The sequence below is a fragment of the Haplochromis burtoni genome, unplaced genomic scaffold (genome assembly GCF_018398535.1).
Source record: "Haplochromis burtoni strain Fernald_Lab_line unplaced genomic scaffold, NCSU_Asbu1 Contig_18, whole genome shotgun sequence".
Taxonomy (NCBI): domain Eukaryota; kingdom Metazoa; phylum Chordata; class Actinopteri; order Cichliformes; family Cichlidae; genus Haplochromis; species Haplochromis burtoni.
Genome location: NW_024582379.1, coordinates 3,687,364 through 3,715,355, shown reverse-complemented (window position 1 = coordinate 3,715,355; position 27,992 = coordinate 3,687,364). Strand labels below are relative to the sequence as shown.

Genomic DNA, 27,992 nt, shown 5'->3' with positions numbered 1-27,992 from the left:
TTTATTTGCCTTTTGGGTGATTTGATAAAGAGACAAAGATTTCATTATTGAGAGATGATGATGGTGGTATTTCTGAAGATTTCCATTTTTGTTTACCGCTGACAAAAGATACTGCATAGCCAAAGTACACTAGAAAATCTATTGTAAAGTTATCTAAGTATGATCATTAATATAAACAGTATTAAAAAAATAAAGCACCAATTCATAAAAGGTGCACATAGCCCTTCACGATTTCTGCACTACTTATAATACTAATGCTTATGCTATGCCAAGCTTTTTAATATAAAGTCCTATTTATTTATTTATTTTTTACTGTTACAGCTTTTTCCTTTTATTTTTTTTATCATGGATAATTAATAGTTCCAGTAATAATTGGTTTGTAAAAGAAAAACGTATTTTTTTCTGCCACTTCAATAATGAGACTTATTTGCATTATTTTATCTTACTGGTTGGTTTAATTTGATTAAAAAACAAACAAACAAACAAACAAACATTTTATTATTATTCATATTGAAGTTATTCCATAAAGGCCGTGAAGCAGACGAGCAGAAGTCGAGAGTGGCGTGGAAATAAACCGACAGAGTAGCCTACTTAGACTACACCACTGATTTCCTTTACTGTTAAACAGCACTGAGGGAAACAGGGGGTTAAGTTTTCCTCTCTTCCGTTTATCCCTCATAATGGGATGTGCCACCGAGTCGCTGTGCTGGTCTGAGCCACAGCAGGTCAACATATTCAGCGCAAGAGGCGGCGCATCATGGGCCGAGCCTGTTCGCAGTGAAATGAGTCGAGGACTGCGCGCTGCGGAGTGCGTTTCATTTCACCCTGCTCCGGCTGACCGCCTCGCACACTGATATGGCGACACGTGGATTTCTGTGGGCGCGAGGACCCACCGGCCACAGTGTGGATTAACTGGTGGTCTCGCGCGGGACTTGGCGATGCGTTCGTTAAAGGAAACAAATTCCGCAGATATCCGGAAAACGCATCCATGCGCCACGGCCGCTCCGCATCCCGATGTGCTCGTGACGATACAAAGCCTGGCTTCAAGGAGCTTTCATGGCACGTCGGCGTGGGTGCGTTCACGCGGTTGTTTTGCTCTTCTTTGCGCGTGAGGCTTCGGAGCGCAGCAGTGCAATGAGACTATCGGGAATTATCAAGTAGACTTAATTGATACATAATCCGACAATATGGCTGATCAGAGCAACATCCAATCCGCCGCATCCAAGAGTATCCGGCCCTTTAAATCCAGCGAGGAATACCTGTATGCCATGAAGGAGGATCTGGCTGAATGGCTTAACACCCTGTATGATCTGGATATCACTGCGGACACCTTTATGGAAGGGCTGGCGACGGGCTGTGTCCTCTGTCGGCACGCCAACAACGTGAACCGCGCCGCGCACGAGTTTCAGCTGGAGTATCCCGAAGCTGCACAGGCAATGAAGCTGCCGTCTAAAGATGTCGTCTTCCAGTTTCGCAATGTTGTCCCCGGCTCGTTTGTAGCGCGGGACAACGTGTCCAACTTCATCACCTGGTGCAGGCAGGAGCTCTGGATCAAAGACGTCCTCATGTTCGAGACCAACGACTTGGTGGAGAAATGCAACGAGAAGAATTTCGTTCTGTGTCTCCTTGAGGTGGCGCGACGTGGGTCCAAGTTCGGTATGCTGGCCCCCATGCTGATCCAGCTGGAGGAGGAGATCGAAGAGGAGATCCGGGACCAGGAGAGCCTGCGGATCGATGAAGGGGAGCCAGCTAAGCAGAGCTCGCCCAGCAGGTGTTTCAGCCGGAAGGAAAGCAGTAAGAGTGTGGAGGATGAAGAGGAGCCAGATCCAGAGCCCTTCATCTGGCAGCAGAAGAGAGTTTTATGTGACATGCGAAATCTGGATGAACTGGTGAGTTTAACAAATGAAAACCCAAAATATGTCATAACTGCTTTATGAGGAAGGTTAAGTGCAGCCTAATGATCCCTCTGCTCAATTCCCACGCTGTTCAGTCTTAAGTGTGGAAGTGGATTTGCAGGAAAGCTTTATTCCTATTACCGGTATAAATGTATAATAGAGGTTTTCCATCACGTGGCCTCGGTCTACAGCAAATATCAACCGGTCTGTTTTGACTGGTGCTAAAACAGCGTCTAACAGCTCACAGAAGACCCATTTTCTCCCACAGTAAAACACAAAAATGTGCCAAAAGTGAAATACTTGCTCTGAAAGTACCATGTCAGTGATATAAAGAACACAGGAGCCTGATAGATCACCTGTGGGGTGGGTGCGTGCAAACATCTGGGTTTGTTTTAAGATGTGCTGTTAAATTCCTTCAATTCTGGAGGGCCTGTGTGCCTTGCCCTCTCCTACAGGAAAGCGTTGAAAAGTCACAGGTCAAATCGGCTGCATTCTTCTGGAAATACCGGTCCTGCATCTCAAGAAATTCCCTGAGACTTAGTATTACTTCTTTCTTTCATTTAGCTTGACATCAACACAATATCACAAGCTTCCTGATTATGTGGCATTTCTGTATCTGCTCAATCAAGATGCCGGGAATGTCCCTCTGGGCAGTTTTGCTTCTGAAACACTCTCTCTTCTCTGCAGTCAAACCATTAACTCTTGTCATTCATTGTGCTGAACTGGTTGACCTTTGACAGAGCATGCTGCACATGAACATGTGATGGAGGCAAAGATCTTACCAGCGCAAAGCTAATTAGCACAGCCCAGCACAACGCACGCTTGTTAGGTTGTGAGTAGGGGGTAGCTGTAATATTGTCATGTTGATGTCTGTCTTTGACACCAAAAATGTGAGGGACACCAGAGAGGGAGGAGGGGAGACAGTCAGCAGCCACACTCATGCAGAGCCATTTTTAGTGTGTGACCTCCAAAGAACAAGAGAGCACGTGGAGGAAGATGTGCGTTGTCCTTATCCCTTGCTCATATGACTGAGGGTTATACAAGCGAGCTACATTTTTGGGAGAGAATCATCACAGGAAAGTTACAGATGCTCATCCCCATTTTTCCGTTTTGCCGTGTTTTACACTGACAGCATCCCTCGGCTGTGATCGAGACACAGATTTGACTGTTTTTGACTGGTTTAGGGATGGAATTATCTGGGAATTATCTGTTATCATCTGTGTGATGAATAAACTCTCCATCCTCATAAAAAAATTGATCAGGGCACTTAGACCACAGGCTGCAACATTAAAATAGTACACTATCATCAAGCATGTTGTATATTGTCTGCTGAGTTGTATTTGGTAACACATCCTGTCTAATTACATCAGCTGTTGGTGGCAGACTATGTGTAATATATATTTCCACTGAATACCTCTTTATTTCCTGCACTCTGACACAGGGTGTTTACCAGGAAATAAAAATAAAACCCACATTATCATCTACATAGTTTGATCAATATCTGCTACCCAGTTCTAGCTGCAAGGCTCAAGACCTCTTCTCCCTCTATAAGCACAGTCACAAGTTTATCCACCAGGATACTTTTGTATTTACAAGAGATGAATCTAAATTCACATTGACTTAATTTTGTTTCTACATTACAAATAAATAAATACATAATTTATCAACCTCTCCACAAACCGCTTTCCTATGCATACCCAGTAGCATTATTGATAAAATATCATCAATTAATTATCAGCCTCTTATGTCATGAAAGATCCTGGTAATGTGAGCGTTCAGCTTCCATTTAGCTTCTATGTATTCTTATAGAAAATATTATTAATGTGAGGTAGTGGAAGGAGCTAATACCCACGCACAATCACTGATTAAAGTCAGGATATCATCTTTTCATGTTTACCCGTAATACTTTCAATTAAAAGCAGGAAATTGGAGCTGCGCTTTATATCTATGAAGAAATGTTTATTGTAAGGCAGCTTCACATGAGACTGGGATACAGGATATTTATTTATTGTTCAATTATGAAAGAATAGATCACACTTTCATATAAAGTCTCTGAGCTAAGAAACAGAGAAATACCCTGCCACAGTACCACACAGTGTTGGTGTGGATGACTCTCTGTGTCTGTGATGGAGCACGTCTCTCGCCCAGTATCAGTTGGGATAGGCTCAAATTATACGGTCCTGTGGGATAAGCAGTTAAGAAAAAGTATGCATGTATGGATGTTCTTCAACACATTGTTTAGTGGTTAGTCAATCAACTTAATCCTATTACTGAGACAAAGCAAGTGTGGTGGTAATAGGATTACATGTCGTTATTCTAATTAGTTAAAGTATACAGACAGGCCACGATAACTCAAACTACAGCTCCCTCTTTGGCTCTTCAGCAATCACAGAAGTGTCACAGAAGTTGTAACTTGTCCCTGACTACTTGGCTTATGCAAGAATAAAGTGACTCAGTAAACAAATGACTCGCAGTGCAGACAGTTGATGTGTCACATCAACTACATGCTCTATACAATAGGCATAAGCTGTTGACATTCCTGGTTTCAACACACCCTCTCCAACAGAGTCTGCCACTAATCTGTCAATGTTAAGGTTCCGGCTGATGCTCCAGTGCTCCACTTTGATGTTGGGGAAGTAACTGACTAAGACTTCTGAGTGCAATAAATGTTCCTCCTCTCAGTCCCAAAGATGTTCAGACAGCAGCTGGCTCACACAGATGAGCTGAATATACCCACACGTACTGTTTATCCTTTGCATTAGGGGCTTTTCTGTCCTATCATCATCATACAGGGATTATGAAAAAGACATTGATTGGCTGAGGCAAAAAAAACCCCCAAAACACACATTGTACCCTCACAGATATCATTTAGTCTCTTTTCCAGGTCTCTGTGCTTTTTTCTTATTTATTTTATTTAATGTTTTTTTTTTAACCAGGTAGTCTCTTGAGATTAACATTTCCTTTTCAGGAGAGACCTGGTCAAGTAGGCACACCATCACAGCGTTACAACTTAAACATCGAAAATTACATAAAAGAAGATAAAACAAGTCAGAGTCAAAACAATACAAATTCAAGGTCCAGGTTCTGAGTAGCAGTTACACACTTCAGCTACAGAAGTCTTTATGAGAGCTCTGAATTCTTCCAGGGAGACGAAAGCATTCGGCTTTAATGGGCTCTGACCAAGATGCAAAATAGCCAAGTAGAGCACCACAAATCATAGCAGTTGTTTGAAGATGTTGAGGGTTTACACAGATATAAAAGGAAGCTGTACATAAAAATATAACAGTGAAGTTGTCTCTTTAAAACTAGCGAAGGCCAAGAAACCAGATTATAAAGTACACAGCGACAACAAATTTGATATGACACTTAAAAAAAGCTGCGAGTCTAGACAATGAAACGTAAGCAGCGTGCAGATGCCACCATAATCAACGACATTTAAGAATGTCACCTGTACAAGTTTTTTTTGCCAACTGATAAATTAAAATTGTCCAGATTTCAATAATAAAAACCCAATCTAACCTTCTACTTTTCACAAAGTGCCCAATATGCACTTTAAAGGAAAGTCTGTCATCCAACCAAATGCCTAAATATTTATAGGATGACAGTCTTTCAGTAAAATCTCCTCCTAGGTGTTTTTCATACGCGAGTATTTGCATGTCTGAATATTAAATATGCTTGTTGTAGCTATACAAACTGCAATCTGTTGATTCCAAATCATTACAAATTATGGATGCTAACATGCATTGTTTACGCTACCTAAGCAGTTGCACATTGATTGAGCTTAGAAACAAAAGATTTTTTCCCTTCACTCCACATCTTTGCTTCTTTTTGCTTACTCATATAAACTGGTTCATTTCTTTTCACACCCCGGGCTTCAACATTCAGTCTTCGTTCAGTTTTTACACTGAGCCCTCGCAACCCATCCCCCCCACATCTGTCCCTACTGGAGATGATGAAGCAAAGAGTGGATCCGTATGTCTCATTGGGTGCATGGAAGGAGGAAATGAATAGCTACTGTTGGCAGTGAGGTAATCAAAGGCTGACATCTTGATCTTTGGATGGAAACATCAGCAGGGCAAAGGGGGAGGGTGATAAAGACATAGCGTGTGTGTTATGACTACATGCATGGACACTGCTCCGTTAACCTTATGGTCTCATTCGTGCATTCGCGGTATACAAAGGGGGGGGGGCGGCATGATAGAAAAGGCGCCTAGAGTGACTTCACTGTACACTCCGTTAAACCTGACTAGAATGGATGTGGCTCTGGGAGGGAGAGCTACAGTAGAGAGGGTGAAATGGAAAAGTAGGTCATGCTTTGCATCGGGTCACACTCAGATGCTTTGCTGAGAGAGCGAAACACCCTTCACTCTTTCTCCTTTCTTTGCTGAGTGGACTTTGCTTTTAAAGGGGTGCGCTGTTATCAGAGGTTATTTGGCACAGTAATACTTGTCGCCATCTCGTTTCTCATCGCTATTTTCCAGACAGCCCGGTGCACATGGAACAGCTGAGTCCTCAGTTTTGCATAATGCCCACTTTATGTCTTTATTGTTGTACTTGATGCTATCAGCTGATCGTTTGCATGTTTATCGCTTAACTGGTTGTCGGTCTGATCTGCCTCTTTCTGTCTGTATGAACAGTGATTTGCTGGTTATTTTCTGCACCCGCCTGCAGCCTCTACAAGCTGGTCTCAGGTGGGGATTAAACATAAATTCCTCTAACCTTGCCTGCCACAAGGAGAGCGCTGAGTGTTGTTGATCCTCATCGAGACAAACCAGCAAATCAGCCCAACCTTGGCCGGATAATTCATTTTCATGCACTGAATGATGATATTGCTCTTTGACTGGAGCAGCTGAATAATGGTGTTATTGGTCTTAGATCACATGATGCCCATCAGACTCTTATATTGCTTCAGCCTAAGTGGGTGCTTGTCATGTGGCCAAAAAAAAGGCATTGATTTACAGAGCACGATTTCCTTAAAGCAGTAAATGATAGCTATCCTGTAGCAGGTATGATTACACTTTCACCTCTGGGCAAACATACAGTACAGTATAAAACAGCAAAAAACATCTGCTGAGATCTTAGGAGCTCACCAATTAAAACATTATATGTTAAGCACATATTTCCAGTTCTGTTTATGAGGTGGAAATGCTTTTAACCAGGGCACTAAGCTAAGCCAACTAGCTGCTGCCTATAGTTTTGCATGCTTACTTTCCCACTTTGTTCCAGAGTTGTTGTTTTAATGCTGCTTTTGACAGAATACAGTACTGTATGAAACTTTAATGTTGTGCTACCAGGAAGCCAAACTTCTAACACTGACCTATAAATAGTTAAAGCATAAAAACTTAAATGATGAACCAGTGTTGTGTCTACACATAACAGACAACTTAGCAAAGAACTAAGAACTTTGAAATGGTATCTTTAGACACGTTGATACTGGCACGCTAAAGTACCGTATGCCAATCTGATTTAAGTCCGGACTTTGACTACGATGCACCACCACACTGCCACGACCGTGTTTGACTGTTAGTATGAAGTTCTTTTTAAACAGATGTTTTAAACCAAATTTAAGGAAACACAAACCTTCTAAAAAAACCTTTGGTCTTGTCAGTCTACAGAATATTTTTTGTGGGGATTACTTTTTCACACAGGGCCTGACAGGTTATGATAACCTTTTCCCCTCAATGAATGAAATTGTTCTAAAAATATCATTTATCTTTGTCTAATTGTAAAATGAAACACATAAATGTGACAAATACGCAAGGAAATAAGAAATCGTGGCACTGCGGGTCAGAGATAAAAAACACTCCTAATTGTAGGCGAGCTTATCAGCAATCAGACCTCCTCAGTGGTGCCGCACTTCCAGTCCCATCCCCTAGTTCCTCCCCGGATGCAAGTGTCCACTCTGCGGTACCGCCCTGCGTCATTATCAGTTATTTTCCACAAGGAAGATAAGTGATATACAACTCAAGACTGAGAAATAAATAAACAAACACATCAGTAAACGAGTAAGTTAAAAACATAGTAAATACTAGACAATAAACAAAGAAATTAGTAGAAGAGCAAGACTGTTTTTGTGAGCCTGAGATGGAACGAAAATTACATGTAGATTTATGATATTTTCCAACATAATAGTGCTTCTAATGGTAACAGATATAATAACGGAGGAGCAGTAGAAAATACAAATGTTTCTGAGTGGGTTTAAAGGTTTTGCTAGAATGTGTTGCATTTATTTACCCTCACGGCAAAACGGTATTAAAGCCTGTGTGTGTATATGCACTTTTCGTCAACAGCACAGCAGACTGCTGCCTTCAGAATGATTGTAAATGTGTTTATTCCTTTTCTCCTCCCCATGTAAGGGCATTAGGTGACCTATCTGACCCCAGGGCACTCATCCAACTGTTTTTCCATTTCTTCTCTCTGCTGGTTAGGCTAGGCTCTTACTCCAGGAGACTAACTGTGTCTGAACACTCTTTTAGTTCATTCCCCTGGGCTACAGGTCCAACATAATTAGAAAACATAATTATCATTCATTTAGCCATTCATCACCTCCCTCCACCCCCGTGTTGTTTAACGAGATCGTTTGTGCGAAAGCTGTTCCCAGTTTATGAGAAAGCGTGGTTGTCCACGGACAAGTCATTTATACAGGCTGTCGGGGCAGCGGTTTAATAGGTGGATAGGGTTTGAAGCGCTTGCTTATTGGTGGTGAAGCAATAACCCTTCAAGTTCCAAAAAATCTCCCTTACACAGCAGGAGCCTCTTGTGGCCTAGTTTTCTTGTCTCTTATCTGACGGCATGCTTGTTTCATCCCGGGAAGCTTCCAGGCTTCGGGGCATGCAGATAAGCTAAGAGAAGAGTCTTGTTCTGTCATTTGGAAACATCACCTCGGAGCCACATGCTCTTTTATTAATGCTTTTGTATCACCGAGGGCTCAAAAGTCGAAATCTAGAAACGCCCTGTAGAAAGAAATTCCTGGGAAGTGAGTTGTAATGTTCACTTTTTATTGTTGGAATTTAGCAATGAGTATCCGTCCCTTTATACTCATAAAAGGGGCCACTTACAGGAGCCAGCACACCTATGTTTGGTGAAATGTGTGGCCATACGTGGGTGTTGACTCATGAAGGGAGCAGACCATTATTCAAATGGATCTGAGAGTACATCTGAATAAAACCCTGAGCCACAAAACCAGAAAGAAAAAAAATCAAACCTGGTGTTTGTGTGTTTGCATAACAACCACTGACTTCAAACCATGCAGCAACAAATAGTAGAAAAAAACTGGAAACCCTGGACATTCCTTTGTGATGATGACATTTTGTTCAGATGCAAAGTCAAGTCTCAGCGTTGCACACTTGTCTTTATTTGAAATCAGCACAGAATATGCACAGAAAACAAAACCGAGACATCTTTAACTCCTCCGCTCCCATTTCCTCTGTTCACCCTTTTCTATGAGTTGGCCTTGCAGTGTTTGCAGGTCAGGAAGGAAAGGACTGAGGACACTGTTGACTCATACTGCGCAGATAGGACAAGATCTGTGCTGTGGGATTGTTAAAAAGAACACGTGATCTTAATGTTAAATTCCTCAGAGAAACAAATACAGCTTTTCAGTTCAAAGGAAGTATCACAAAACTCTCTTGAAAATATTCTTTTTTTGTCTTCTTGCAAAACCATCTCTGCATTCCTATCTTAAGATAGATGCAGGAGATTTCCAGTATTGGGGCATGCTGTGAATTGTTCCCTCATCTTCCTTTTTTTTCTCTCGCTTCCTTCTCAAACATCTGCAGCTCTCGCTGGAAGCGTCTCTCGTGAGACCAGCAGGCATCCATAATTTCTCCCCCAATTCTTCCCCAGTGTTCCAGCTCCACTTCCGCATGTTTCCCGCGTGACCCCATCTCTCGCCTCCCCTTTCATCTCACCCCCACCCCCCACCATATGCAGTGCATGCCTGTGTCCGTGCGTGTTTTAGTTTCAGTTTATCTGTCATTGTTGACACAGCGAGGACATGGGAAGTGCAAGTATTTCACAGCAAAGAATCCACTGACTAAATACTTTAAATGCAAGGGCTGCTCTTTGAATGGGTTACTATTAAAAAAACACTTCATGTACATCCTGCTCAGTGTTTCTAATGTGACACGTTAAGAGGAAAACCTAATCTGAACAGGACCAAGGGAGAGAGACTTTACTATGGCTGCAGTGAAAAAAAAAGAAGGGAAACTGTATGGTCAGAAAGGGAAGGGTAATGCTATGTGTGCGTCTGTTGCCATAGCAGTCTTTCCATTAACACACAGACTAGGGTTTTTCCAGATAGGCCTAGTCCACCTACTGACAGAATGAAAGAGTGGGTGACTGGGCGGACAAAAAGAGAAGCAGCAAGCAGCTGTAGAAATGTAAGCAAAACCAAAAAAAAAAAAGAAGATAAATATAGGTCTGGTCAGGCAGTGCACGGGCTAAAAATAGAGGCTGATCTACAACAAAGCAGACGAGAGAGGTAAGAAGAAGTAAAGGAGCCTCGATACAAACAGGTGAGAGGCAGAACAGAGGCGCAGGTGAGATGTGAGGCTTAGCTCTGAGGCCTCCCTCTTTAATTAGCACGGGATAGAAGAAGGGTGCTATTTCAAGAAAATAACAAGGTGACACCTTAATCCTCTGAATACACTATACCGGTTATGCGGTAGGTAGAGCGAGCACACACACACATACACAAACAAGCAATATCCCTTGAGCCCTGCGGATAGCATGAAAGGTGCAGTAAACAGCTAAAGCAGAGAAGCTACAATCAGGTATTTGATCAGATTAATATCTACACGCACCCCTCCCCTTGATTTTACACCTATGAAGCAGTTATTCATCCTTCATCCTGCTTCTGTGCTCTCCTCGGTCCACTTTGCAGCTTTACTTTCTCTCCCTGCTGCGCGACAAGTGCGCACACGCCTTTGTCTGATGGAGACGCCAAGAAAAACATCAAAGTTGTCCAATCCAGCAAGAGCGGCAGGCCTGCGCAACAAAGCGAGCGATCTCACTCCACCCTGCAGTTGTGTCTGACTCTGCTTGCCTAATAAGCGCCCGTAACCACAGCAAGGGCACCGGCTCTGACTCTCTCGATTCAAACCCCATCTGGCAGCACCGGCCTGCTGACATCATTGCCACTAGTCTGGTTTCCGTGCTCTTTTCTTCCCTCTAGTTGATGATGTCACAGAGACAAACACGGTCATGTAAAAAGCCAAGAGAGCCAGAAAGGGAGAGTATTAATTTGCACATCCAGTGTGTATTTTGTGTTTGTGTTTTTCTTGGTTTTTTTGTGACATTTAGCGGTGAACTTAATGACCAAATGTTCTGAAAAGACGAGGTGAGAAAAGGCTTTTATTGTGGTGAGACAGCGGGGCGCGGTGCTTGATCACCCAGTGGGGGGGTTGGAGAGAATATTTTGGCAGGAAGATGACACACACACACACTCCAACACACTCGTATACTTAGGAAGACTGCTCATTTCTCATAACATAAAACAGAGGCTTTGTGCTTTTGACACACAACACTCACATTCAGCAGCGCGTTGGTCATTGTTGCAAGTTTGTGACTAATCATGATGTCATGTTGGTAAAAACAGGAAAGGATCATTATCAGCTTCCTCTTAGGTATCCAACATCATGTGTGGCTCATCTGAATGTTAAAAATGCTTTGTTTTTGCTGCTGTAGCTCACCTGGCCTGGGTTTGATCGTGCCCCCGCAGTCGCTCCCTGGTGTCCTGTTGAATAAATGTTAAAGTGCCCAAAGAATAAATAATCTAAATCTAAAAAAATCCTTTGTTTTTGTCCTTTACAGGTTCGGGAGATTTTGGGGCAGTGTTCCTGTCCAGCTCAGTTTCCTATGATCAAGGTGTCAGAGGGGAAGTACAAAGTGGGGGACTCCAGCGCACTGATCTTTATCAGAGTAAGCCATCGCCAAGATAAACCCTAGCATCATCAGATATTTGTCACTGTGATACACATCTTTGTATGCTTTCATTTTACTTATTGTTGTGTAAGAATACCCACATTACTAGTTTTGTCATGAGAATGTAAAAAATGTTGAGAGGGCACTTTTGAAAGTCAAAAACATCACAAGTACTCAAACCTAATGACTTACTACTCCTTTTACCTTTATGTTAATTTAATGTTTGTTATGTTGTTGTTTTTCATTTGAATGCAATTTTATTAAAAACACACTTAGGCAAACAAAAACTACTGTGATCAACCAGGTTTTACATAATTGTGCACAGATCCTGTCCTACAAAGGATTGCCCTCAACATTTCTGCTCTTCCCAGGAGCTTATCTCAGAATTCTGGGGTCTGTACATAAGCAGCCTCTGTGGGCCCCCTTCCTGTCCCCATCCATCCTTTCCTATCTCTTTGTTTTGCCTTTTTTAAACACATAAATAAGCCGACGACTGTCCACAACAGTTTGGGTACCCATTGATCCTTTAGTATATAACATTTAATAAAAAAACGCTCGCCACCTGTCGTTTCTTAGCATGCTGTATTCATCTTCTTGCTCACTGATGCATAGATATAAGAATGGAGTTTATAGGACTGATATTAACTACTTAACCTGCTTACAGCACAGTCCTGTTTTGAACCTTAGAGATCAGACCAGATCACCACATCACACCAGAAAAACTGTAAATAGTATAATGGTAAATGGTAAATGGCCTGCATTTGTATAGCGCTTTTCTAGTCCCTAAGGACCCCAAAGCGCTTTACACTACATTCAGTCATTCACCCATTCACACACACATTCACACTCTGGCGATGGCAAGCTACATTGTAGCCACAGCTGCCCTGGGGTGCACTGACAGAGGCGAGGCTGCCGGACACAGGCGCCACCGGGCCCTCTGACCACCACCAGTAGGCAAACATGGGGTTAGTATCTTGCCCAAGGATATTTGGCATGCAGCAAGGAGGCAGCCTGGGATTGAACCACCGACCTTCTGATTAGTGGCTGACCTGCTCTGCCACCTGAGCTACAGCCAGGTAGCAGATTATTAAGGATTATTACCTTAATAATCCTTAATTATTATTAAGGATTAATACCTTAATTATTATTATTAAAAATAATGATGAAAATTTCAATGAGCATCCAAACTTTATTTGTGCTCACATTCAGCAGCCAACTATAACACTATAATTACAGTAGCTTAGCTAAGTAGGCCTAACAGAAGTATGTAAGAATCCATTAGATTAAATTAGGTTTATGATATGTGCAGTGACATGACATATAATAGCTGGAGATATCATATATTGCAGTCTAATGGTCATTTGGACATGTAGGCCACTGGCTGATTTAGTAATGTTTGAAAACATTCAGAAAGGTGTACACAGGTATGTTGGTGTTTAGCAAAAGCTAAGTAAATGCCTCCATCGGCATACAAGTGAATCTGATTTAATATCTGTCTCCTAATATTTCTGGAACCATCACTTTGTTGTCACGTTGTCAGATGTGAAAACTTCAGAAATCAGTTTCAGAAATCAGATGACTGATTTAAGTTTTATTACCAAATTACTAAAAATAAATAAATAAAAATAAAGCATGAGCAGTTATGCACCTGGATTAGGACGATTTCTTTTAAGGTTTTCAGAGCCAGGTATGTGGCATGTGTAGTTCGACAAAAACCTGCATTGAAATTTCAGCATTTTGTTATAGAAATGGTCTGATTCAGGTTTGTGGTGTAAAGAATGAAAAACTCTGTGAAGGGAATAATATGCAGCAGTTAAATGGGTTAAGGGTTGGAGTTTCTCCTGGGATGTTTGGATTTCTCTGTGAAACGAAATGTCAGCGCCTACATGTCTGTGCCCCTGCTGGTGGGAGGAGCTTATAACATAGGGGTAAGCTGCAGGGAAGAATAGTATATATTCATATTTGTTTCAGCTGACAATACGACCACATACTATAGAGATGTGGGACAAATTAAAAGAAAAACCTGAACCCTGGACCTCTAATATTGGGAGATCTAATAGCTCTGTTCTGCTGGGGAGGGCAAGACAGCAACGTCATCAAAAGACATAACGAGGGCGCAAACTTTTGGAAGAATGGCGCTGCTCCTGTTTCTCCTGTGCTATAGATTTGGAGAAATAATGCAAGTGATGCATTGAAGCTGTTCATGTAGCATGTGATGGTCCAACATCTTACTAAGTCACCTGTTGGCTTTTCCTTTATTTTGTCACATGTGCGTGTATATTTGGCACATAGCACAGCGGGCATACAGCAATTACATGGAGCCATATGGTAGTACCTTATGGGATCATTTGTTGGTTCATGAAGAGCAAGATAATATCCCAGCAGAAATCCCTCAGCTGTTTGGCTGAATTAAACTGGAACAGTACTATGATTTCTCTCTCTCTCTCTCTCTTGAGTGTTTATGAACTGCCTTCATCTGGCCCACTCCCAGGATTGTACTTTTTCCATCCAGACACAAATAGAGGTTTAGGTCACTTCCTGAGTTTTCCTTATCTTGGCTGTAGCCTGTTTCTCTTGGACTGTTGGTCTCGTTTTCAGTTCAAAAGCTGCCACTAAACCCACACCAGGCCTCAGAGGACAGTGCAGGAAGGTCGTCTGATACCAAAGATTGATTTGGTGTCACTTACCTAACATGTACCACAGCCTGATAATGGACTCTTTGAACGGCTTTCCGGGTTTGCTGTAGGCGTGCCTGACTGCTCTAATGCCAGTATTTATTTATTTTCACTTTTAGAACCACCACTTGGCCCACACTAGGAGATGTAATGTAAAATACATGATTACATTTTTGGTAAAATTATCTTTGTTTAAGAAACTGAGAATTTTTTTTATACATATTGAGTTATAGATAAAAAAAAACAGCTTTCAAATGTGTTCTGAATTTAGAGACTGTGAGGTTTGTAGTTGCTTTCCCACATACAGGTTAGGCCAGTCCTACACCAAAAGGAAAAATCAATGCAGATCCGGGACTACAAAACTGAGCTGTTGTGTTTAAAAATGGGTTGACTCTTCAGTGTTTTACAAAGCTCTTCTCAGTGTTGTAATTGTGCTCTGTGGGCATTCTCCTTGGCCTAGAAAAAAAGCCAACACCGTCAACTTATATAATGAAATGTGACACATGTTTGAAAAACAAATTGTGTGATGTACGTTAGTCATTGTGACAGCCAGGAGTAACGCACCGATCGCACACTCAGAAACACCCACATACAGCTACACCTCACTCATCCGGTTTACACATTCAACATTCAACAACATCCATAAAACGGCTCCAGCTCTCAGTTTGACAGGACAGTTACGGAGAAGACAAACGGAGGTCAGTTTTATGGAAGACAAGACGGCACCAGTCCATTCCTGGAACAAGGGGGAATGAGGCGTGGTTGTACCATGGGGGTGTTTCTGGGTTTATTTACATGTCTGCAGCAATCAGAGCTCCCTGGCTGCTACAACAAGCAAGCTTCCATTTCCAGATATGTGGACTCAGCATCAATAATCAATTTTCCAGCATTTTTGTTTGAAGATTTAAATTTTTATATAGCATTTTTCAAAAACACCTTACCCAAGTTGTAGTAAAGGCTGGTCATTTCCAACCTTTTTCAATCCCTGCAGCTCTGGTAGATATGAAGGATAAATGGGTTCTTTAGTCTTCATGTGAAGACACAAAAAACACTTTGTGATTACATTCAGCTAACCATAACCATCAGTTGTGGGTAGGACTCTCTCCTTTCTACCATTTCTGCATAGCTGTTGGCCTAGTATTGAAACCATTCATCCACGTGTCACTGGGAAAAGGACCCAAGTCCAGGACATGGAAGCAAAAAGCATTTATTCACTGACAAAGAATCTGAAAATCTGTGAGGTCCAAAAAGGTAATCCAAAACAGGTGCACCAGAAGGAATGCTATGGAGAAGTCATGGAGTACATACAAATGCAGTGTTACAGATTAATCAGCCACGGTTTTACCCTCTGCTTCTGAATCTCCAACATTAACATTTTGTCATTAGTTGCGTGGGTCAGTATACACATATATGCAATTAATTAGTGGTTATAAAGGAGGAAACTGCCATTAGAGGCTATTACTAATACACTGTCAGATTGTAAATGTGAGTTTAATGGCATTTTAACACAGTAATCTATAGACATTATTTGACTGGTGATAAGACACGGATGCAAAACAAGCAGACACAGGTGACAGTAATGAGATCGAGGCAAAAACATGAAGTGAGAGCTGAACGAGACAAATGAGAAAACTAACATTCAGATTAAAAAAGGAAATAAGCAAAAGATAGAAGTAACAATGAAATACGATGAGTAGCACTAAACGTGATGGCAGACACATGCAGAAGGCTCGGGAAGAAACAAGTAAAAACTAAAGAATGGCAGTTTTATTTATATTGTGCATTTCATTACAAGCAAATTAAATATGCTTAACACAAAAGAACCCAAGTGTAGGCCTGTGTAGTTAACAAGATTTTTAGTCTGTTTTTAACTGTATACACAGATGTATCTGATCTCAGGTCAGCAGTCAGCTTGTTCCGAAAACCATAACCTCGGTAAACAGAAGCACCGTCGCTACACTTACGTTTAATTCTAGGAAGAGTTAAAAGATCTGCCCCTGATCACCTGAGAGGTCTGACTGACTAATGAATGACAGGGAGCGTGACATGAGCACTTTCAGTAACTGCTGACGTTTATTATGTCTGAGTACGGTTTATCCTTTATGTTATTTAAAAATAATTCAAATATTTATCTGTGCTTTTATCTAATAATATCATCGGTGCACTTTTTTGATTTCTGCCTTCTGCTCATCCGTTATTTAAGTCGCTTTTTTAAAAAAATGTTGTCAGATTGCTAAAATTGTAATTTTCAAATATAATTTGAGGGTTTTTTCAGATTAGTTGAGCTAATCTGTAATAGCACCCGATGTCTACTGCATGAGTATTCCCTGGAGTATCCCTGGGTTAAGTCATTGATGTAGTCTAACCTTTTTATTCAGCTCTTTCAAAAAACTTATAGTGGGATATAAAATTGAATCACCATGTTGAAGTTATTAAATTCATGCTTCTGAAAAGCTTTATTGATTTTAGCTTGTTTGAAATAATTAATAATTCATGGGATGAAAACTGAAATTTTATCCTCAAAATCAGGGATGTCAAACTTAAGGCCTGGGGGCCAGAATCAACCCGGTAAAGAGTCCAATCTGGCCCACTGGATGGCTTTGTAAAATGCAAAGCAGGACAAACTTAACTTATAGATTTCTGTAACTTTAAACATTTAGGTCTTACAATTTATGGCTGAAGAGTCTTGCCAGTTTCATTTCTGTAGACTGACAGAAAGGGGAGATCAAAGTGGAGTGTAGTAAATGTAGCAAATTTGATGTGAAATGAGTTTGACATCCTTGCTCGACATGCTTTTATTAACCACTGAGAACAGTTTAAAAAAGTCACTGTCGTCTCAAAATATTAGACCTCCCCCTCCTCAAAATAGATAACAATACACACAGTAACCTTCCCCTTTATTGACTCCGCATAATTCGAATGCAGTCCTTGAGATGGTGTGTGACGTGTTTTATAAGCAGTTTAATCAGCATAAGCATGTGTTCGCCTGTTGCAGCAGCCATTTAAAGTAACATTTAAATTTGAGAATGGGCTTTGTGTGTTCATGAGTGTGCTTTGAGCCTTTTACTTGTCAGATTGGCTGTGTGCATGCTGCTCCGCCTTCCCCCTGACGCCTATCTGGGGATGACAGAGATTACACATATGCTCAAGCAGCTACAAGTGCACCCAACACGCTTCCCTTATTCTTCTGATGGGAGGAAACGGGCAGTCGCCTTGAAAGCCAACAGACCCCTATTCAGCTGGCGAGGCTGTAAGAAGAATCTCGGGCTGAAAACAGGGAATGAAGTCCTAAAAGCGAGTGAGCAAGCCAGCCGTATGAACACGGGGGGCTCAATAAAGCATCTTTGTCCTTGAGGGAGGTTGCTCCCTAGTGGGAGGCGATACATTCACAACAGATGAAATGAAGCATGAGCTCAATTTTTTAAGTCACCAGCATGATTTAAGAAGACGCTGGTTTATCACGCCCCCGCAATGATGACAAGAAGTCTCTGTTCACTGTTGCCATAGAAACAGGGATTGGGTCTCTGTACTGGTGATACCCCTCCGTTGGTTGGGAAATCTGGCAGCTGAGCGCTCTTTTAAAGTGGAACATGGTCCCTAAACATCTATTCAGCCTCAGTTGACTCCTCAGCAGTTCTGCGGCATTCCTTTTTAAAGGGGAAATGCGTAATAACCTTACTGAATATGGAAACGAGACAAAGAGAAGTGAAATGAAAAGAACTATGTGATGCTGTAGTTTGTGCATTTGCGTAAAATGTGTAATCTCTGTAATCAGGTTTCAGCATCTCACATGATAAAATGGGGATTATCCTAAACACACAGTACCTTTCTCTTGTTAGGAGACGACAGTGAAGTTGCTTTGTGCAGAGCCTGTAAATTAATACAGCACAAATAGCATTTTTAGACCCCTAGTAATTTTCTTTGTAGTCATTATACTGCAGTACAAATTGAAATTTATCGTATGAGGCTTTGAATATCTGGTGCCATCATGAGAGCTTGTGCAGTTTTCAAAGTAAAATCAGCAAGATGCTTTTATTGGGATGTTTTTTATAAAAGACAGAAAGTTTCTCATCTCAGAATAGGAGGTAATGTACAGTAAAGAAAATTATTACTTTGAGTTATTGCTGCTAAAGGTCGCTCTACAAGCTGTTGAACCATGGGAAGTAGTTAGTTTTACACAGGATTGCGTGGAGTCCCATAAAAACTTTGTTCACATGACTGTATCAGTTTAACAAACAAGAATGTATTATGCTTAAGAAAATGACACCCAGTTTTAAAAGTTGGTAAAAAAAAAAAAAGGGGGGGATAAAAGTTTCACTGTTCAAAAAATGTATATAAAGAAAGGAACGAGAAAGAGAAAAAGGGAGAGAATATACAGCAGAGATATTATTGTAAATTAAAACCAAGTCAAAATTTTCTTCTGCAGAATTTCCAAGAACAGTCTGTCCCTCGCTTTTTTCAACCTTCTACCGTTTTGATCTTTTTTTTGTAACTGTTAGTACTGCAGTGATGAATATGATGATATATTAAGAACATTGCGCAACCCTGCTTTTCACTGCTGGCTCGCGATGGCCTCGCAGCATCACAGAAAGCATAAACCTGTTACTGACATAAGGCCAAAGCATTGGAGAATAAGCAGTTTATGCTTCCACGTCTGATAGAGATAAGCAGATCAGCTGTTTTTACGGATTTGATGTAGTAGCGGAGCAAGGCCAATGAAATGACTTGTAGTGGATTGGCGGGGATTGTGCTGGGGAGAAGGTGGCGTCAGACTTCGTCGCACATGTCTGTGCCCTCTCTCTGACCAGGGACACGGAGATGCGATGCTGTGCAACGTGTGATTTGGTGGAAATAAACTCTGTGCCGGCTTGCACAGATTCGCCATTATGACTTTGCCCTCTGTGGCCTCAAAGACAGGGTTACAGCCTTCAAAACATGTGGCTGGCAGACTGTGTTACACAACACAAGGTAGGGGGATGCATCCACAGGGCTGTCACATCAAGCTAGCAGTGTTGCTTCGGTGAAGGCAGCTTCTGCCTGAAGGGAGTGAGACTGATCCTATGGAAGTGTGCACCTCATAGAGGGGAGGAAGGGACATATCCACCAACCCCCTCTGTGTTATGGCTCTCCTGGCCCCCTCTTCTCATTGCCCCTCTCCCTGATAACTGAAGTCTCAGCAGAGGGGGACAGCAGGGGTGAGTTATTTCCATGCAAATTCACCCTGCTACCCCCTGAAAACATGGGGAAGACAGCTGAGAGGCATGAGCGAGAAGCGGCCAGAGCACACTTCGAGCTCTTTGTTATGCTACCGTACTCTGTTTAATTGTGGGTTGGCATAGTAATGAATACCCCTCATAATGGCAGCAGCTGGGGGTGATGCTGGAGAAAGAGGAGTTGTGGGGAAAGGAGAGATGGGGACACATGCAGGGGCACATCTAGAGGTTATGTAATACTAAGGGCCAGCCAGGCAGCCTTCAGCAAGCTGCCCTGTTTGTGGAATATGTTTACTCGTGTGTGTTGGCGCAGTTTACTCAAAGGTTTAGCAATTTTTTAATGTATGAATATGCATGTGCATGTTTTTTCTCTATTGACGTCTCTTTTTTTTCCTATTTTTCCGCTACAGGTCCTTCGTACCCATGTGATGGTGCGTGTCGGAGGGGGCTGGGACACATTAGAGCACTATTTGGACAAGCATGACCCGTGCCGTTGTGCTGCTTTCGGTGAGGTCATTTCCTATTCTCCACTAGCCCCTTAGAAAACACATTTATTGTCATGGCTCGGGTTACATAAATCATGATACATTACAGATTATGATTCACATCTGATTTGCTGTGTTCCGACTACGGCAGACATTGTGGATCATTGAAAAACTGTATTTGTCATTCAAGCCCTGCGGATATAAAACCATGATATAAGAAATTCTAAATTTCGTCTTTGCATCTATCAGATTTTTACTGTTTGACTTATTTTTTGAATAGTTATGTCACCCATCAACAGTCAGTCTGTGTCATACCGAACCTCGAGGCTCTGACTTTTTAATAACTCGTCTGCTACATGATCCAACAACACATCTGTACAGCAACTTTGAACTTTTTTGCTACTTTAATTAGGACACGTTCATGCCTAAAACTCTGAGTGAGTATACATCCTGATCTAAAGTAAGAGGCCGTGCTGAAGATAATAGAGTTATAAGCTGTTCTAAGTGTTTTACATGACAAATCATTGTCTGATTGGCTAGTTCAACTAGTGAGTCCATCTTTGTGGGCAGCAGCTGCTGTAATTTATCTGCTAATAAAGAGCTAGATGCCACAGTAGTGTATTTCCTGACCACTTGATGTCTTTTATCCTTGTACAGGCTGTCTGCCAATGTTGGTTAGAAGTCTTTCCAAACCACTTGTTGACAATCTGTCTCCACAGCCCACCGCTACCATCAGGCTAAAGCTAGTGGCCAAGGTCAGGGAGCCCAGAGCAAGTCCTCGAGCGCCCACTCCTCCCGCTCCACCAGCCCAGGTCCACACTGGCGAAATGATGGCATCGCACCCTATAAACCTTCTGACAGGCGGTCCCTGGAGCCCCACTCTGCTCAGTGTGCCTCGTCATCTTCCTCTGCACGACCAGGCCGACCTCAGAACTCTTTAGAGCTCGACTCTGGCGCAGCACGTAGTCTTCTCCCAAAGCCGCCAAGAGATCGCTCAGAGCCCCGCCACTTTAATCCTCTCAGGTGAGTGCGTGTGTGTGTCTACCCAAGTGTACAGGCAAGTGTGTGGGCAAGTGTGATACGATGATAAGAAATGAATCTGCTATGGGTAGCCTGGGAGAAATACTCATTTTTGTGACCTGTGATTTTGTGTCTGTTGACAGGCACACACACACACAGACACACACACATGCACACACAAAGAGTGGCATACACACAACAAATACACCAGAAAGCCCCAGATTAGAGCAGAGCAGATTTCTCTAATCTCAGGTGACATTGCCCTGATAAATCTGTAACACACAGCCACCCTACAGCACCTCCTTGTGGCTGCAAGGTAGAGATTATGATGTTTAATCAGCTCTCTTAAGGACTTGTCAATTCCCTTTCATTTTACTAATTCGATTTCTAATCATCTATCATGGATTCGATTCTGAGGGAACTGTTGCTTTAGCCTTTTTTTTTTTTTTTACATATAAAGGCAAACAGATGATCCGTAAAGTCAGTGTCAAATATAACCACAAACTTCTGAAGCGCCCTATCAGAGAAAGGGTGGTAATACTGAGATCTTTATCAATGGCGTTTATTATATGGATATAGAGACAATAGATAAAATAAAGTCTTCTAAGTCTTCTAAGTCTAAAATCCATGAAGCTGGAAAAATGTTCCACATACCTCTGAATATGTCAGAGTGTGTGGGTGCCTTTGTTTAACATAATTACGATCTGAATGGTGGTTTACTTTGGCTCTAAGCCAATATCCAGCTCATTTCTGTTATGAGCGATAGCTCAGACCAGACGTCAAGGCAGCAGCTCATTTCAATTAACTCTGTGTGTGTGGAGAGTCCACTTTCAAAGATAAAGACTAATATAACAACTATCCCTCGACAACTGGTCAGCTAAGTGGAGAAGTAGGTCAACAGGTGGGCTCCATGCAGATAAATTAGTAAGCCTGAATAAATACAAATATAGTTTCTGAAGGATAGCCACAAAAGTCAAGCATGACGCCCAAAAGTCTCTCTAAATCAGTAATTAAAAGTCATCACAAAGGAACACAGTGGGCTGTTGTGCTGAAATGGTCTTATAGGCTTTTTAAGTTGTAATAAATAATGTGTCTGCTTTCTTTTCATGCTGCTTTTATTTTTTAAGTGAAAATTCAAGTTATGCTCAGTAAAACATGCAAATACACTTTATTAATATTATTTAAGAAACAGACTGAGTGCTGTATAGAAAATGTAAGAATGCCTGAAATCTTCCATCAAACAAATATCAAAGCCTTTGCTAGGTCTTTAAATAACCAGCAGTATGCTGTTGATCAATACTCATGGGATCTATTTAAGTTTCTCCTTCCCGTAATGTGAACTTTGAGCTGATTAAACAGTTAAACCCGATGGTCCTGCTGGTGCGTGACAGTGGAGTGTGTTCTGGTCAGGAAAGCGCAGTGATGTGTGTTGGGCTAGAAAAACTATGAGACCTCTAATCCTGCCCCCACTTGTTCTCATCTTTGCTGTAATCCCTCTGGCTGTCACTGCCCACTGTTCCAAGAAACACATGAGCCTGAGGTCGGACACGTTGTCTGTGTGCACCAGCGGCAGGTTGGAAATACTCAAAAATCCCTGCATATTACACATTATAGGTCACATGCTGGTACAAAGGAATATGGTGACTCCGAAAATCTGGGGGTGTCTTGGGGGTTGTATACTACCACAGGCGTGTAGACTGTACCGCCTGTGGATATGAACACAAACTCAATAAGAAAATATTACTTTTATAGATGTGGTAGGTATTATAAATATAAATGAATCTGTTTCTTGCTTATGTTCCAGGAACAAGGAGACGATTACACCACTAACAAGACGTCTGTCTGGTGACAGTGACTCCTCTACGGCCTCCTCTAAGGGAGGAGGAGGAGGAGGCGGGGGGCGCCAGTCTCTTGGGGGTGCTTCACGGCGCTCGGGTGAAGAAGTAGTACTGCTTGTCAATCGTAAAGAGGGGAAACATATGATCGAGAGGCCTGTAGCCGGAAGTCGGAGCCCATCCCTGCGTCCCTCACTCCCTCGTGCACGCAGCCAGTCACGGGAACGCTCTGCACTCACACCGATACTCAAACCCAACCCACCTCAAGATTCCTCTGAAGGAGTACGGCTGCCTCGAACAGAAAGGGGCCGCTCTCTTGGAAACGAGGGCCCAAGGAGGCTTCTTGGTCCACGGTCCCACAGCCAGAGTAAGTTGACCAGCCGTACTCGGTCCAGTGATGCCAGCCCAGGACCCGCTCTCTCCTACAGAGATCCTCAGCCTCCACCTTCAGAGAGACGAGAAGATCTTCGGGCCAAACAACTGCCCCCATCCTCTCCGAGAATGGCTGCTGGGTTTTCCAAAAGGCAATCGTCCTCATGCTCTAACTCACCTATTAAAGGGGTCCAGAGTAACAATAGCAGTAGTCCCAGCAAGAAGACCATAACTACTCCTAGGCCTCCTGCCCCTCGCTCACCCTCCGTAGGAAAAGGCAGATTGTTACCACCTGTGACATCAGGGGGGCGACGTTCACCACACTCATCTCCTCGCAACTCTCATCATCATGCCGCCCGCTCCTCTCGGACCTCACAGGGCTCCCGCTCTGCTGGGAGAGGCCACCATAAGAACGCATCCGGTCTGGAATGCCAGGAACCCGAGGAGGAAGGGCTGGGCTTTGGCTTCCCGTTGCTGCCAGCGCTAGACCCCCAGAGGGAGCATGATCTTTATCGCAGCTTTGAGGCCGAGTATCTTGCCAATACACAGCAGGCTAGAGCAGTGTCTAATAAAGCTCCTGGTGGAATCACCTTGCAGCGAGCTGGGATGCATCCGGCAGCAGTACTCACTGATCTTAATGTCAATGACTCTGCCTATTCCTCTTCCAACTCATCCACCTCCTCCTTGAATGTGGGGGCCAAGATGGGAACTCTTCCTGACCTCAGGGAATCCAAGAGAACTAACCCTCGTCACTTCCCACTGGAGGGCTCCTTAAATTTACTTTCTGGACACAATTTTGGGGGACCACACAACTTTAGTCAAGGAGAGCCTGAACACTGGGGGGAGTGTGGAGGGGGTCACAAGAAGCTCCCAGCTATCTCCAGCTCCATGGAAGAGAGAGAAATCACTTCTTCCTTGACTGGACTTCAAGACACAGAGTCAGATAGTTTGATGAATGACATTTCCTCGCAACCTGCTTTTCAATGTGGGAATATGAATGGAGAACATGGATGTTCTCCTCCTGAAGGGGGGATGATAGATCAACAGGGTCCTCTTGGCTGGAGCACACAGCCTGAAGGAGATGTTCCACTGGAAAATCACCAGCCAGACTTACCTTATGACATGGAAAATGGTGACGGGAGTGTTGACCTCCCAGCCTCTGAGGATTGTCCATCATCTCTTCCCCTTCCCCTCTCTGAGGACTGCTCCTTCCAGGATTCCTCAAGTGAAAACTCTTCCATGTGCTTCAGCTTGAGCGAATCCCGCTCCGAGTCACCTCCACCAAATTTGCCCTTGACTAACGGGGACGCTGATGGAGAAATGATGGAGGCTAAGAAAGGGCCAAAGAGAGCAAACAGGCTTGACCCAATCCCTAAGCACAAACTGGGGACCCGATTCAGGCCCCGCACTGACAACAGGCCCGAAAACGGCCCCTCGCGCATACCCACCCCCGTCAGCTACAGAGACCTGCAGGCGAACAACACTCTTTCCCCCTGCCACACCCCACCGCTGTCTCCTCAGAGCTCCCATCCTACCAGTTGCCAAGCCACATGCAAGGGCCTGCACCAGGCCTTCGCTGATATGATCCATCCTCATCCTCGTTCCTCAGCCATGGGCAACAAAGACTGCGCCTACCCTACACAGTCAGGCAGCGTGGACACTGAAGCTTGGATGTAGCACAAAACGAAACTGTGGGTAGTACACGGGAGGGGGGTTGTTGTCATGAACTTTAACTACTGTGTTTAAAAAAGAGAAAAACAAAAAAACCCAACAAGATAAAAATGGGCTACGGACAGACTGTTTTCACTGCATGTCAAATGCTCCTTTTTTTCTCCATTTAGGTTCTCCCCTGAATAACTGCAGGGCTTCACATTGCTTTTTTGCACTCAAGCCAAATTATTTATTACCAAAGGAATGGTCTTTAAGTTACTGTAATTTTTAATTTTAATGTGTGCATGGGGATGCTTTTGCCAATCTTTTTTTTTTTTTTTATATAAGTCACTAGTGAAATTCTCACGGTTGATACACAGAAATAGAAACCGAGAGCATATGTGCTGCCATGTGCCTCACCAAGGGGGCATGGTAAAGTGCCAGGGGTTGATGTAAACACTAGTCCTTGAGTCATGCAGACTGGCTCCCTCTTGTGGTTTGCCATAGCACTTCTGCTTGCCTTATAGTGAAAATACTGGCATGATGACTGTGATGTTTTCAGTCTGTCCACATTCATATATGACTCACTATACTCACATTACAATAATCAGTAACATAGACTAAGGTACACTCATCTCTGGCTCTATGAACATTATGCGCACTACCAGTTTCTGTACAGTTGTTTCATGTTATTATTTAACAATGTCAGCTTTTCATAATAATAAGCTGTTCTAGACAAGATAGATGCTTTTTGTTTGAATGCTTAATGTCTCACCGGTTTTTAAGATTATGTTTAATGCAGTAAAAATTTAAAAAGTTTAATTTAAATGCATTGAGTGTACAACAAAAATATGAGGAGCATGGGGGAAGGTTATACTTTATATAGTTGTCACTGACATTTGAAATGTTGAGTTCCTCCTCTGACCAAACTGTACTCTGGAATTAAATGCTAAAGAGAATGAATGTGTAAATACATGCTGAGAGTGGGTATTTTGTAAAGACAAGGCTTGGAATATACAGTCTAATGTACATATTCACTGTATTCAGTGCTGTGCAGCCTTAGCTATGCAATACTGGTGTTGAAAATGCCTTGAAAATTCCCTTTGCCTTAAACAATTTTTCACAGGTTAATTTTTTTTGAATGTTTTTAGCTAAACATCACTAAAATCTGTTAGGTAACACTACATTGCCATCTTTAACTGTTTATAATAATTGGACAGTTTGGGTGTGAATGTGAAGGAGAAAAAAAACATTACCAGCCAGTTTCATTTATAAGTTATACCTGAGGTGGATGTGCAAATAATGAAAACCATATATATGATGTATTTCTTCTGAATACCCTCGGTTGTTTATCGCCTATTTAACAGATGGATTTCAATAATATGCCGCAATTTATGGTGACATCTAGTGGCAAAAAAAAGAGAGAAATGTTTTATTCAGTGGTAGAAAATGTTGTCTTGATATGATACTGAAATGTCCTGGTGCTGATTAGAGCCAATAATGGTCTGGTATGACATGGTAAGGTTTGATAGATGAAGACTGACTGGCTTTAACTCGAGTGTCTGCATGTGTGCAGGGGTGCATGAATAATGGATACTGTAACTGGAAACTGAGCCTACTTTGTGAAGCTCTCACACAATCGTCATCAATATGACAAGCCAGACTCCAGCTACAGAGCCTGCATTACTAGCTTTTTTGGTATTTTGCATGTGTTGAAGGGTGTAAAGTTGGAAAGCGGTTGTACTGTTTAGTGGGCTGCAGAAACCATAGAATCTCAAGAGCTTCTGAATTTGAGTGAAGGAAAAACTGATATTAATATTTGATGATTGTTTTCCACACAATGTGGAGGCAAAGAAAAGAAAATGTTGATAAAATTGTTTTTGCTGGACACTAACAGAGCATGGCCTGGGAATGGAGAGTGTGTATATCTTTATGTACATACTGTATGGGAATATGTACAGATTTGAAGTAAAGAGGGAAGTAGTGCTGGTCTAATTTATTTATTTATGAAATCAGCTTTCATGGGCTCACATGACATCTGTTTCTCAAGTTCGAGACAACAGACAGAATCAGTGGAAATGTTGTTAGTTAAAAATGAGAGTGATTTGAAGGCAAAGTGAACTTATTTATATGGTGTCCCATCTCTTAAAGATACAGTAATTTTATCATGTGTTGACTCCTCACTGCTACAAATGATTCATGATGTATCAGTATTGTTAGAGCGACATTGATTGCAATATGTAGCCGGTGGGCAGTTTAGCGTGTATAAACACATTACACATGTACTCTTAATTCTTTTTATTTTACATTTGTTTTGGCTTGTTCGAACACCGATTTGGTGTTTTAAATGTACAGGCTAACTGAGCCATGACTTCTACGATCTTAAAACGATTGATTGTCCTAATCCGCTCTTTCTGCCTACAGAGGATTTTATGAAATGCTCATAAACATTTGGATTTTGCCCCAATCAGTAAAATCCGAATGTTTGTGATCAGATGCCATTTTCACTAAAACTTTGGTTAAATGTACAGATTGCTTGACATTGTGGAATTTGTGTGTATGAAATAGCAATACTACAATGTTTCACGTTTTTTTTTCTGAATTTGAAAATGCTGTCAAGTTGTTCTTGTAATAAATCTTTTGCTCTGAAGTTTATGATGATGCTCTGGCCATTTTTTCATGTGTAGCTTTTGGCACAGCAGTAACTGGATTCTCTGTGCTACAGTGCATGTCAGAGAAAAGCAAAGAAGTGCTTCTGTTATTCTTCATGCACAGTGTTACTCACTATATTTTTATACATAATAAATAATTTGTTGCATAAGTAAGACACGACTAAATATGGCAATGCGTCCTGCAGATTTTGCTTCGTGACGTTCAAAATGGAGTTAAAATGCTGCAGTTGTTTCTCCTCACAATGTGCTTG

At 42.2% G+C, this 27,992-nt stretch overlaps 1 protein-coding gene across 1 annotated transcript; it reads left to right on the top strand.

Annotated features, from left to right (window-relative positions):
* Positions 1-557: 557 nt before the first annotated feature.
* Positions 558-27,719, top strand: gas2l1 (growth arrest-specific 2 like 1). Its single transcript, XM_005916327.3, has 5 exons — positions 558-1,889; positions 11,709-11,816; positions 20,118-20,214; positions 20,912-21,215; positions 23,017-27,719. The coding sequence occupies exons 1-5, from the start codon at positions 1,188-1,190 to the stop codon at positions 25,094-25,096; spliced, it is 3,291 nt and encodes a 1,096-aa protein (XP_005916389.1). The 5' UTR covers positions 558-1,187; the 3' UTR covers positions 25,097-27,719.
* Positions 27,720-27,992: the final 273 nt, after the last annotated feature.

Excerpts from the sequence above, each read along its gene's own strand:
- gas2l1 (XM_005916327.3), top strand. The coding sequence starts at position 1,188 with ATGGCTGATCAGAGCAACATCCAATCCGCCGCATCCAAGAGTATCCGG. Across the intron at positions 11,817-20,117 it reads GCGCACTGATCTTTATCAGA|GTCCTTCGTACCCATGTGAT; the intron begins GTAAGCCATCGC and ends TTTCCGCTACAG. Across the intron at positions 21,216-23,016 it reads CGCCACTTTAATCCTCTCAG|GAACAAGGAGACGATTACAC; the intron begins GTGAGTGCGTGT and ends CTTATGTTCCAG.